General features: G+C 42.5%; 1 protein-coding gene across 1 annotated transcript in view; it reads right to left on the bottom strand.

The window, feature by feature from the left end:
* The window catches only part of LOC119655644 (protein sine oculis), a 115870-nt gene that overhangs the window by 55079 nt on the left and 46697 nt on the right, over window positions 1–14094 (bottom strand). The window contains 2 exon segments of the mRNA XM_038061623.1: window positions 3761–3868; window positions 3870–3889. Of these exon segments, the coding sequence (XP_037917551.1) occupies window positions 3761–3868; window positions 3870–3889 (128 nt within the window).

Raw genomic sequence — 14094 nt, 5'->3', positions numbered from 1 at the left:
GGATACTGTAAAGTTTTGTCCCGACACGGTTCAGTCGCCATCATGCGTTGGAATAGTGAGGAGCGTGCCTTTGCCGTTGAGGTTTACTTTTCAAGCGGATGTTCGGTTATTGCAACACAGCGTGCATTTCGGAATCGCTTTAATTTAGCCCCGTTGGCGACCGTCCCAGACCGCAAATCAATTGTTACATGGATCACTACATTCAGACAAACTGCAAGTGCGACAAAAGGAAGAACTGGAGTCCCTCGGCCCGTTAGATCACCTGAGAACATTGAAGCAGTGAGAGCGTCAATGTTACGATCGCACGGCGTTGGTTTTTTGAGGAAAATGAGGTTACAGTGACAGTGAATTCGGACCGGTATGTAAACATGCTACAGAATTTTTTTTCCCACGGCTACAAAATTTGGATTTGGGGGACACTTGGTTCCAACAAGACGGTGCAACAGCACACACTTCAAGAGCATCGATGGCTGTTTTGAGGGAACACTTTCCAGAGCGCCTTATCTCAATTAGAGGCGATTTGGAATGGCGGGCACGCTCTCCCGATCTGTCCCCTTGTGATTTTTTTCTATGGGGTTTTTTGAAATCCCGTGTTTATGTGAACCGTCCAAGAAGCCTACAAGATTTGAAGACCAACATCCAAGAAGAAATTGCCAACATAACACATGCTATGCTAACAAGAGTCATGACAAACGCCAGAAATCGGTTTACGCAATGTATGGAGAATGGGGGACGTCACCTAACAGATTTGATCTTCAAAACAATGTAAATAAAAACTTTAGACATGTACCTACATTATAAAAAATAAATAAATATTTTGCGATGCATACAATAGTTTTTATTGAATTTTGAAAAAAGGAAGTTATGCTGCCGCACCCTGTATATATGTCTTCAGACCATCTAGTGTAGGATGTCAAGGAAACTAACAGCTATTGCAAAAGCGACATATGAGGGTGGAAAAGGTTACATGCTGCATTGAAGTATAATCTCTGAGTAATTTGAAGTCGAAAGAAGAGTTTGCGAGAGCTGTATCTTGTCACAGATAGTTTTTCTTCTAAGTTCGTGGAGGGGTAAAATGGAATATGCTATCTTTCCTCAAATTTCTCAATTACACTGATGACATCTGCTTCCTCTCACTCCGAGTCACGGATCTTGGCAGACGGTTCTGGATTTGGACAGTGCCAACAAAAGAAGTTACTTCACTATGTTAAAGCCTACATGATCTCCTCTGGGGACAGGTCCTCCGACAGAGCGACCAAGAAAACGCATCCAATGTTGTTAAAAACAAAAATGATTATTTGAGAAAAAAGAAAGAAAAGATTATCGCGTTGAGCAAAAGAGACCGGAGAAATGCTACGGCGTTCACCTTGGTCCACGCGGCAGCCTCGAACCCGTCAAGAAATGAAGTTTTGGCACATGGACGGCGTCAGGATGTAAGTAAATTAGTTTGAGGCAAAGAAATACGCATCTGTACCCTAAATATTGGTACATATAAGAACTCACGATTATCCGAGTTGAATGTACAAAGCAACAGGAACTGATGATATCGTAGCTGAGCAAAGATCTGGGACTCGAAATTGTGATTCACCGAATTCTTCAATCAAGTTATTGAAAAGGGTAGGACCCCATCTGGCTGGCAAGGAAGTTCGACCGCTCTAATATGAAAAAAATAAAATATTCAGCAGAATGTTCACATTATCGTAATCTGAAGAGTAAAGCTGAACGTGTGGCAGGTATATGAGAACTGCTTTGTGATGGGACATTAAACAGCGTACAGCACCCTGCACGCTGATTTATGACTGTCAGTAGCAGCGAACTGTCCACTGGGGGATTTAAATATCTCAGACCAATCCCTTTAGCCAATCTTGTATGAAATGGCATTCCACAATTGGTTTTTTTGTGATCGACGCATAAACGAACGAGTCAAATCCACAGTTTATCCCAGTGCCTTCCGCCTTGTCACCCTTTATAGTTCTGAGTGATAGCCGATTATAAAAGATAATGAACGCCGTCTCGCAGAAATGGAGATGAACATATTACATTGTACATGTGTGACCATTGGTGTAACACGACACGGCACAGGCTGAAGAAAAAGATGTTTGCTGAAGAATATCGTTTGCAGCAAAAATAAAAATGATGCTATTAATGAAATTTGCATCGTCTTCTAAAAGAATTATTGTGCCTCTTTAATGGTTATAGTGTACCCATTAAGCCTATAACTGACGGTAATTTCATGTGACTAGGTGTTTCAACAGCATCTGGTGTTGAGTACTCTCCCAAGTGCATTAACCTATTTTGCGGAAGCTATTGCCGTAGAGTATGTGTGAAGGTTTCACGTACACAGGGCTGTTTCTTTAGCATCTATTTCGCCATCTAGTGTATATATCAACTGATACAGTTTCAGTTGACGCCACTACTCTGTTGACATGGTTAAAAAAGAGTATGCACTAGAACGTTCATTCTAATATAGTTCTCCAAGACATGTTCCACTGTTTTCAGCACGAATGATGTCAAGGAAATTGCTCTGAAAGATTTAGGGCGAAAAGGATCCTTTTTGGCCATTTTCGGAATAAAGCCTGTTTTATGTCATTAGTATGTATCCCGAGGTTATGCTGCCTCCTAAATGATTTCACATCTTACTGTAACTTCCGAACTATAGTTAACCACTTAAAAAGGTTTTCAAAAAATAGTTTATCATTGCCAGAAACTTAGTGGAAATTGTTTAAGATCCTCAACCTTCATTGGAGCTCCCTCCTAGTAGGCGGAGGGCGTTATTGCTTATGTCTATTGGTAGCGCGTAAAATTCCCTACGCCTTGGTCTTATTTGGCAAATATAGTCGGTAATAATCGTTGAAGCCACCAGTTTTAGTTATGAATTGGCTGCTTACGCTGAATTCGAACAATTGGAAAATAATCTGATTTTGAACACTAATACGATGAGTAAATGGCTTTGTGTTAGCACACATCCTTTTTCAAAATGCTTGATTCAGCTGAACTAGATATCTATCTCCAAACAGGAAAGCGAGAAGGCAACCCTTGCCAAACTTACTCATTGTATCAGAGTGATCTGCCAGTCCCAAAAGAATTGTGATCCGCGATGACACTTTAAAGCCTTAAATGGCTTTGTTAGCTATTGGTTATCTTGGACACTAGATATTTTTAATCGAAGTTGTGGTATTGGGTCACGGTTGGAGTACGAATTCAAATCACGAATCAAATACATAGAGTTATGTAAATATGGTAATAGCGAATGTTCGTTATGCTCGAAAGGCCGTAATTGGAAGAAAGAATATGATTGAGCTAAATTAGACCAGAAATACATTAAATTCCAAGAAATTTTCTGCAACTGTGGTAGATGGAGCATAAGCTCACGCTTTCTAATATGATTTCCTGGAGAAAACTCTGAGACTCTTCAAATCAATAAATTTTCCAGAAGAAACCTTGCAAAATTTGCAGTAAATTAACTTCCCTTGAAATTCCCGTCATATTTGTCTTGTGGAAGGGTGAATGTAACTTCATCAACGGCAATGGCTTTCTCCCATTCATCGCCCACTACATCACTCATGTCTACGAAAACGATTCCGAGGTCAGGGTTCGCCAACAACCTGAGCGATGTTTTTTGTGAAGGCTTCCCAACATACACAATTTACTCCCACATACGTTTCCACTGTCAACGTTCATTATCTATATCTCTATGTAAATATACATCCATAGGTATTCCTACAGTAAAAGAAAATTATGAAATTTCCACATGACTTACCTTAAAGCAGTAACTAGTCTCCTCACCATCCCAAATTGTTCGGGGGAGTGGAAATTTACGTCGAACCCGGTATTTACCAACAGCACCTAGAGGTCTTCCGCGCAGTTTTTTCGGCTTCCACATAATGCGCTACATGAAAAAAATAACAAAAACAGAAGGTATAGAATATTTCAATGCGTGGTATAGCAACAATACATCAGTAAGATACTCAAGGGGAAAGAAACGTGATAAGTTACCACAATAAGGAGTCAGACGTGGTTAAATGAAGCAATCAGAAATTCTGTGTATTAATTTCTTTTCACATCAGAATCAGTGGAGTCGGTGCCAAAAAAGACAACTAGAGCTTTCACTGAGAATGCCACCAAATGCTCGTATTTGAAGGGAAATTCAAAAGTGTCGTAGGCCCTGAACGATTTAAAATAAGGAAATGCATTGACAATCGTGTAATATATGTATAATGTAACTCGCAGCCTTGCGGACGAAATGTCGATGTACGGCCTTAAAGTGAGACAGGGCAGAAAACTACTCAATACGAAAATCTTTCCGCTCAAATTAAGTTAATAACAGTACATTAGCACATTTCGGAAATTTAAGCCATCGCGTTGAAAATTCTGTATAAATCATGCTACCATTATCAAAGTTATAGTTACATAAACTTTGCAGTATGTTCGATTGGTTCTGATAGGAAAAGTCTGGGATATCGAGTGGAATTTAGGCTCAGCGACTTTTCCTTTGGGAAGCTAGTTCCCAGTTTGTGATAGTAACATAAGCTAATGCTACTGACACTCCAATTACCGGTTTCGGCTTGGCAAGGGAAAAATTCAACGCTCTTCCTGAACGATTTTTCAGATGATTAAAGGTGTAACCAGTACCCTCAAGGCAGCTTGACTATCGCTACAGATCGTGATGCGCCTGACCTCTAATCACTCGTAAATCATGCGGGTTACGGTTTGCATATAATTCAGGCTGAAAGACTCTTTTCTTTACGCTTCTGCTACCGAATCCAGTTCTGTTTTGGAGCCATCGGTGTAAAAGACTTCAGTATATTCAGTATATCGCGACACATTCTTCCGGTGTACCTCACTCTTCTCAGCGTTTGAGAATGATTTTATATCTTCTTCCCAACAGATAACATATATGGGAATCCGAGAATCACAAGAACTGGATTCAGTTCCCCCAATATCTCTTCCACTGCTCTGTGCTACATAAACAAACGAATTAGCGACAGTCTGTGTCTGTGTCAATTTCATAATAGAGTACAACTTGACCAACTCAACCTCTTTAAAGGCTCTGCACAGCCTTGAAGCCTCTCTTTCTCCTTCTAGTCTCCTCACAATTTGTTCTAAATTTTATCCAATCTTATCCTTATTTCTTTTGGAAGCGCGATTTAGAAATTGTCCGGTGGAGTTCTTGAGTTTTAGCAGTTCTCGGTCTCACCGGAGAACCATTTTACATCGTTTGCCTCGGGAAATAGGAAAAGTAGGAAAAGACTCTTCAAGGAACTCCAAAAGCGTGAGATTCCAATTGATCTTCTATCGCCAAAGGACTCCTTAGTCACCTAGGGAGCTGCACTTTATTCCTGAGAAGTTCATTAAATTTGCCCAGTCCATTTTTCTAGGATCACATCCTGTGCACCCACAAATTCAAAGTAATGGTGATCTACCATTTGGCAGACTCTAATCAACCCTGGTAGCTTTGAAGTGCAAATTTGTAAACTAATTACTTCACTTCTTTTAGTAATGGGAGCAACTGGGGTGATGAAATCACACCGCTTTTCTTCTATAGAATTGCATTAGCTACTTCCCCAACGAATATGTTGAGCGCTAGTATTACACTCAACTAAGAGTTCAAAATCAGTTGATTCTGCACATGTCATCGAATTCCTTAGTTCTAGCGTCAGGAGAGGTCATAAAGAATCATAGGATCAAAGGCAACTATCGCGGTTTTCCTCGTGGCATTAACCTGGTATTGTAAGATGACCGCAAAAAGATCATGGGAATAGACTTGTCTTAGTACGGTTGCTTTTAACAATTTTCACATCAGGACAAAGGCATTCGATCTTTCGGATCCTGGATTATAGATGATCCCAGTAGTGTCCGGGTAGCTGAATGGTTAGAGCACAAGGCTGTCATACGGAAGATCGCGGTTCCATTCTCACTGGTGGCAGTGGTATTTGTATCGTGATTTGACGCGGATACCAGTCGACTCAGCTGTGAATGAATACCCTGAGTCAAATCAGGGTGATAATCTCGGCGGAGCGCAATGCTGACCACATTGTCTCCTACAGTATACTGTAAGGTACCGTTACGGTCTTGAATGAAGTGCTCTAATACATTTCAAGGCACTGATCCAAGATGGATTGTTGCGCCAACGATTATTATTATTATAACTGATCTAATACGATAGATTTTGTTAGATCAAACCCATAACTCTTATACCAGAAAGATATAAGGATAATGATGCAACTTCGTCAGCAAAAAAGAAGAGACTTTGGTATGCTGCTGGCTGATTTGATTAATCTTTAGGTTTTTTGACATAAATCTAATCTTAAATGAAATAGTGGCACCAGGCTTCCCTCAGACTTTGGTGTTAAAGACTCGATCCCCTCATCATCGATTACTCTATAGAATTCGCGGGGTCCAGTCAGCACATGTCTCACGCCACACATTTGTATCGTGTCAGTTTCGATCACTTAACTTGCTTCCCTTTCTTCCGCCTGTTCCGTTAAGGGAATTACGCTGTAGTCCCTTCGCCAGTGGGATGTACTGAAGATGCTTTTTTCTGTTTAGTATTGTTGTTACTCTCCTAATAAAAATGACGCTTTATAGTCTTCCGATATGAATGCATTTTGATCTTTCCAGCCTTCATCTTAGGCAGGATCTGCCTCGTCTTCTTTTTCTACCATAGATATTGCCCTTATAGACTTTCCGGGTGGAATCATCCTCCTCCATACGGATTAAGTGACTCGCCCACCGTAACCTATTAAGCCCAATTTTATCCACAACGTGACGGTCATGGTATCGGTCATAGATTTCATCATTGTGTAGGCTACGGAATCGTCATCCTCATGTAGGGGGCCAAAAACTCTTCGGAGGATTCTTCTCTCGAACGCGGCCAAGAGTTCGATATTTTTCTTGCTAAGAACCCGAGTTTCCGAGGAATACAAGAGGACTGGCAAGATCATAGTCTTGTACAGTAAGAGCTTTGACCCCTATGGTGAGACGTTTCGAGCGGAACAGTCTTTGTAAACTGAAATAGGCTCTGTTAGCTGACAACAACCGTGCGCGGATTTCATCATTGTAGCTGTTATCGGTTGTGATTTTCGACCCTAGATAGGAAAAATTGTCAACGGTCTCAAAGTTGTATTCTCCTATCATTATTCTTCCTGTTTGACCAGTGCGGTTTGATGTTGTTAGTTGGTTCGCCTTCGGTGCTGACGTTGCCACCATATATTTTGTCTTGCCTTCATTGATGTGCAGCCCAAGATCTCGCGCCGCATCCTCGATTTGGATGAAGGCAGTTTGTACGTCTCGGGTGGTTTTTCCCATGATGTCGATATCGTCAGCATAGGCCAGTAGTTGGGTGGACTTAAAGAGGATCGTACCTCTTGCATTTACATCAGCATCACGGATCACTTTCTTGAGGGCTAGGTTAAAGAGGACGCATGATAGGGCATCCCTTGTCGTAGACCGTTGTTGATGTCGAATGGTCTTGAGAGTGATCCTGGTGCTTTTATCTGGCCTCGCACATTGGTCAGGGTCAGCCTAGTCAATCTTATTAGATTCGTCGGGATACGGCCGTGTACAGTTTTACCTTGGCTATGCTATCATAGGCGGCTTTAAAGTCGATGAATAGATGGTGCAACTGTTGTCCATATTCCAACAGTTTTTCCATCGCTTTCCGCAGAGAGAAAATCTGATCTGTTGCTGATTTGCCTGGAGTGAAGTCTCTTTGGTATGGGCCAATGATGTTCTGGGTGTGCTCAGCATGGTACTCAGCAACGTGATACCTCTATAATTACTACACTGTGCGATATCTCCCTTTTTATGTATGAGACAGATAATGCCTCGTTGCCAATACCTTGAGCACAAGTTAATGAACTACTTGGTGTAACTGGTCCCCTCTATATTTATCCGATTCGGCTGTAATCCATCGGCTCCTGGCGACTTATGATTTTTTAGCCGATGAATTGCACGGACTGTTTCTCCTAAACTTGGTGGTGGCAGTATTTGTCCATCGTCTTCAGTTGGCGGGACCTCCAAGTCGTCGATGTTCTGGTTGTTCAGTAGCTCATCCAAGTACTCAACCCATCGCTCCAATATGCCCATTCTGTCGGAAATCAGATTTCCCTCTTTGTCTCCGCAGGATGAGCATTGAGGTGTATAAGGTTTCATCCTGCTGACTTGTTGGTAAAACTTCCGCGCCTGGTGCGGCTGCTCCCTGTACTTTTCTAGTTCACAAACTTGCTGGACCCGGTTTAATCATCAGTGCACTCCGAATATAGGAGGCCATTACTTGTCCAGTTTCCAACATTTTTTCCTACAAACACTCCCGCAGGATGGTAAAATGTCCCTCTGATATTTTGCCACCCTTGAAGGAGACTCCCACGCAATGGTCAGAAGCGAGACAACTGCTTGCTGATGTCCTATTTTATGCCGGCTTTATGTAGGTATTCGCATGGGAATGAGAAGCAACTGCATTGAAATCTCTCTCGATGATTTGTTCAGGTGCCCACGCATGTGTGCTATTCCCTGCGGAAACCGAGGAAGTTGGACCTATGCGGTGCAAATCAAAGTATTGCGCACCAAAGATTTTTTGGGCTTACGGTTCTTGCATACGTTGTCGCTGACCAAAGAGTCCGAGTCTAGGAGTGCGGGGCTCATTGGCGTTGCCAGTTTGTCTCCATCTTAAGCGGAAGTTCTAATTCCTGGCGTCTAGTCATTGCCACTCATGATAATACAGCTACTACTGTTATCGTTCCCATGCCATACTTTCCTGTTTTAATTTTATCAGGAGAGTAAATAAGCCTAGGGCATATCCATTACAGTTCAGCTGCACGATATTCAATAGATGTAGCCTCTATTTGCGGACGCCGAAAGCTTCCATGCATTGCAGGCCGATTCAATCAATATTCTCGAAAAAAATGGATCCACTCAAAGCATATACAGGATTTCAAAGGCCATACACTTCTGCCATATTTCGAGAACAGGCTTAACTGAGTAATATGGATTTGACAGATAAATAGGCATACCTGAAAAGCTACCAGCTCTTAAATAAGACGCGACCTCAGGTAGTGAATAGAGCTATTTATGGATAAATTTCAGTTCGTCCAGTTTTTCACAGATATTCTGAGCACTGGACTTGTGGTTAGGCATCTCTGGCATGTGCATTACAATGGTTTTGAGAACAAATAACCTAAAATGGAAAACAGGAGAAAGAACTTATAGTACACGGGTCGAAATACAGGAGAAGAAAGAAGGAAGATATAAGAAAAAAGATTATTCCGGCCAAGGTTCATAGTGAACAGAGAACGAATTGCTGAGCAGTTTAAGGCAATTGATTTAGTGAAATTTGTCGAAAAAGCATCAAAATATTAAAAGCATAGAGGGAGCCATTAGAGTGCTCTGCAATAAGCTGTAGGAAGAAGAAGGAGGTATCAAGGCAAAAGTCAAAATTTATTGCCTTCGCAACATCCCAAGTGACACAAATAACACTTGACTACATTCTTAACGACATAATGGCAGGGAAAAAACGGATCTCATTGGAAACCAGCGGGAACCAGGTAGCATGTAGGGGGTTAAAAGAGGAAGAACTCAGAAAGAGAATCTCATATTCAAACTGAAAGGGTGTAGAGTGGACAAAGCTGATGTCTATTGCTTGGAAAGAATACCAATGGGCGCGCTAAAAAACATGAGATCTTACAATAATACAAGGACCTGGATGAAGTCTTAACTAGAGGAATAATCTAGAAGCCGGCCTTGACAGAACTTGAAGGAACCCAATTTTGAGTCTCGGAGTAGTCTTTCTGAGAAAACACCAGATATCATCGACTTTATCCATTTACAAACCTAAGGCAACTGCATAGGTCTGGTTACGTGCTCTCGTTGCCGATTCAGCAAAATATGCTTTGCTTTCTACAAGTCTTCCCACTCCTCTTCTACCATATTGCGCCATGTGTTTTTAGGGCAATATCCTTGTCGGCTACTCTGGGATAATGCGTTCCATTGGCTGGCATAGCTAACAATGAAGTTATCCCTCTTTCTCAAGGTGTAACCTGTCACTGCTACTTTCGCTTTCCGTTCCATACGTCTATAAGTACCTGCCCTGTACGCCGAGGCGGCTCTTCGTTCGAGATTTTGTCGGGACAAAATACACTGATGACACGATGCAAACAGATGTTAAGGAAAACATGGAGCCTTTGAGTAACAATGGTGATCACTTCCCATGTGATAGCGTGAAGGGAGCATTGCACGGAACACCCTCAATTTATTGTTAAAGTATTTGTATATCCACATTCTAGACAAAACATCGAAATCGATTACCACCGTAGACAAGAAACAACGTCAAGGTAGGAAGGGCCAGATGCATCATCAAATTCCGAAAAATTATTTAATTTACAATTCCTTCCAAATTGCGACAGTGCAGCAGGTGCAGAAGAATCCAGAGCAAAAATCAGCCTGTTGTCTATGGATGCATTTTCAAACCTAGCTACATACATCATAGTCCCCCAGCAAAAACAGAGATAAGGGGTTCCAAAACGGACGGGGTTAAACTCCGGAGATTGAGGCTCTCATCCGTCCGAGAAAATGTGAATGCAATGAACAAGCGAAGACAAGCGACCATCAACTGATCAGTGGCGCAGATGCAAAATGGTATCTACGCTATCTGAAGGACGGCTTGAAACCTTTAAAAAGGTTCAGGACAGACTTAAGCATCAGAACCCAGAAACGAGGACCAACGGGATTCAGCCCGCAAGAGAAAAGGGGGAAGGCCGTTAGCTATAGTAATGCGGTAAAGAGCATTCTTCTGGCCATACTGTCCAAAGTGTTTCCTGGGCAAATACTTACACGTGAGAAGCAGCAAATAATATAGGTCCTCATCGTCATGAAAATGTGTGAGAGATGGAATAAGGAATTCGTGTTTACTGATATACGCTTTTGATTAGATCGTATATTGGTAGACTGCGCGACGAGGGGCACGTCGAACTGGCTTAGGCCTATAGTTCCCTAAACTGCCAGGATGGCAGGAAACGGAACTGGCGACATGTATTGGGGATGATATACTAAGGGCACATATGGTAACGGTCTGCCTTTCCAAAGCCGCAGCGATTGAGACGGAGAAGCTTCTGCGCTTCCTCGTCACTCAAAACATGGATCCCCACACACGGTTATGGAAAGTTTTTAAGAAGTAAGAAGGGCAAAAATAAACTGCCCACGACCGGGGCAGACGACCGACCCCTGGAGGCAATTAAAAGTCGTGACTGCCTTATCAATTACAGATGCACGTGTGCACGTGCACAGGGAGAAACCAAGGATGTATACTTCGGAGGTCACATCGGCTGGTAAACCTACCAAGGTCCCCGAAGGGGTCGATCCACCATGAAAAAGCTGCATCTGCAGTAATTATAAGGGAAAACTCCAAGGATAACATCGAAATAGTGAAGAAGACCCAAGAACCTTGGGTGTGCCGGGGAGAAATTCGCTGTCTGTAAGGAGGAAATATGCAGATAATTTAGGATTCCTCTTGTGAAAAAACAAGAGTTTGAATCATTCTCAAAAGAAAGTTAACATACATACGTCTTTCAGAGTTTCTAACTGGATACCTCGTGGCTGTCCAAATGACATTGGAAGCCGAGGAAAGACCTCGAGGGGCAGTCGTGGAATCAGGATACTTCCCAGGAGACGACACTCAGATTCCACCGGAATTAGTCTTTAGACTGGCGAACTTCTGTGAGAGGAGGGCGTTACCATTTCTCCTCGGCTACGATGCCAACACCCACCGTGAGGTCTGTGGAAGCAGCGACATCGAAGAGGTGAGTACCTTTTGGAATTCATCCTTAGTAGTAAGTTAGAAATACATAATGTGGGGAACACACCAACATTCATGACCAGCGCCATACAAGAGGTACTAGAGATAAATCTAGGAAACACTCTGATGAGCGGCTTGGTCAAGAATTTGAGGGTGTCGAATGAGCCTTCTATGTCGAATCACGGAATAATCAGATTCGACATTGAAGGCAAGTCGGAAGAAATTAGAATAATAGATTATCTCCGGAGAACAGAATGAGACTCCTGCACAACATATCTGAGTGACAAAATGACCTACCTACAGCTGAGCGGTGACATTAAGAACAAAATAGAGCTAGAAACAGTGGTGGGAGGCCTCGATAGAGTCGTCATCGACGCATATGATACAGTCAAGTCATTAAGGGACCCACCCTGGTAGAGTAGGAACCTTGCCAGAATGAGGAAGGAGAACTGAAAACTCTTCAACTGAGCGGACTGGCAGAGTTACAAAAGGGCACTGACGACGTACAGCAACGCGATCAGGGAAGCAAAACGAGAGAGTTTCAGGGAATTCTGTGAAGAAATAGAACAAACCACCGAAGTATCCAGACTATATAAAGCTATAGCCAAAGACACGACAATATCTTCTGCCTGCCTGAAGAAGGAAGACGGGGCATTTATCGAGAATGAGGAGGACATGATATACCTGCTTCTCACATCTCATTTCCACAACAATACAAGGGAAAGGCCATACAAAGGGAAAAAAGGTGAATTAAAAACCATCGAAAGAAGTATGCTCGGAAGCTAGAGTAAGATGGGCAGTGGGAACTTTTAAGCCACTGAAATCACCCGGAGTAGTTGGCATTCTTCCAGCACTACTCCAGAGAAACCTAGAAATCTTATGATCTCTCCTAAGAATGATAATGGGCAGCATAGTCTTAGGATATATGCCAAGGTCATGGAAACGGGCAAGAGTGATCTTTATTACGGAAGTGGGCAAAAAGGTTCTTTTTCGCCTTAAATCTTCCAAACCAATCTGCCTGACATCGTTCATACTTAAGGCGGTGGAGAAGCTCATAGACAATTATATTAGAAGTAAAGTTGTAGGCAATCCTCTAAATCCATGTCAGCAAAGGAGCGTTCGATAACACATCGCACACAGAGATATGAGGCGCTCTAATCTGCAAGGAAGTGGGAGTAGGTTTCCTGGATGGGCAGAAAGTTAGAGAGTAGACAAACAGAAATACCGACAAGCACAAATTTTATTGTCATGAACTCTGCTCAAGCTTGTCTACAAGATGAAGTATTCTCACCATTAATGTGGAGCATTGTAGTTGATGAACTCCTAAGAGAGCTAACGAACACTGGAATTCAGGCGCAGGATTACGCTGCTGATATTGTTTTAATCTGTAAAGGCAAATATGAAGATACCAAATGTGACAGAATTCAAACCGGACTGCGAATCACTAGTAACTGGTGCAGATGGGCGGGGCTGCGCATAAATCCAGCCAAGGAAAGTATAGTTCCATACACTAAGAAGCGATGACCTGAGAGCCGTTAAATTACATGGCATGGAGGTGAAACAAGTAACAAGAGGTCAAATATTTTGTGTGATATACAAATATATAGACCATATATATAGACCAAAAACTACTATGGAAAACATATGTTGAAAATATATATACGTCCGAAAAACACAAGGGCTCTGATGACTTACAAGTCCACAGCAGGAAAAAACTGGGATGCACTCCAAAAATGCTGCACTGGATGTACACAGCAATAGCAGGACCAACGATTACCTATGCGGCGGTAATCTGGGCAGAAAGAACTGCACACAGCACAACAGCCAGGCAGTTATAGAAACTTCAAAGACTGCTCAGCGTGTGGGGCAATGAGAACCACCCAACGGCAAGAGGTCCTTCTGGGACTGACTTCTCTCCAGCTACACGTACAGATGCAGGCAAGAGGGGAGATCTTCAGAAGATCAGAGAGTACCAGTGAAGCGGGGAACTGTCGAAATCGAAGGAAAATTGAAGTTGTTTCTAGGCGTCATCCCGAATTACTGATACCAAGGGATAACATGAAGAGGTTCCACTTCGATAAGAAGTTTGAAATATGTTGGAGCAATACACAACATAACAATTGATTAGCTGGTACAATGACGGATCCCTTACGTCAGAGGGAGTAGGCGCTGGGGTCACTGCTCCAAGGAAAACGCACTAACCATACTAGCATATTTCAGGTGGAAATATAGGCCATAGATGTGCCCCTTTCAACCTCGAAAGGAACTGTAGGGGACAGAACATGGCAATTGTAGCTGACAGCCAA

Source organism: Hermetia illucens, chromosome 4, assembly GCF_905115235.1.
Source record: "Hermetia illucens chromosome 4, iHerIll2.2.curated.20191125, whole genome shotgun sequence".
NCBI classification, from domain to species: Eukaryota; Metazoa; Arthropoda; class Insecta; order Diptera; family Stratiomyidae; genus Hermetia; species Hermetia illucens.
Note: the sequence above shows the minus strand (reverse complement) of the source record. Positions and strands in the feature narration are given on the sequence as shown.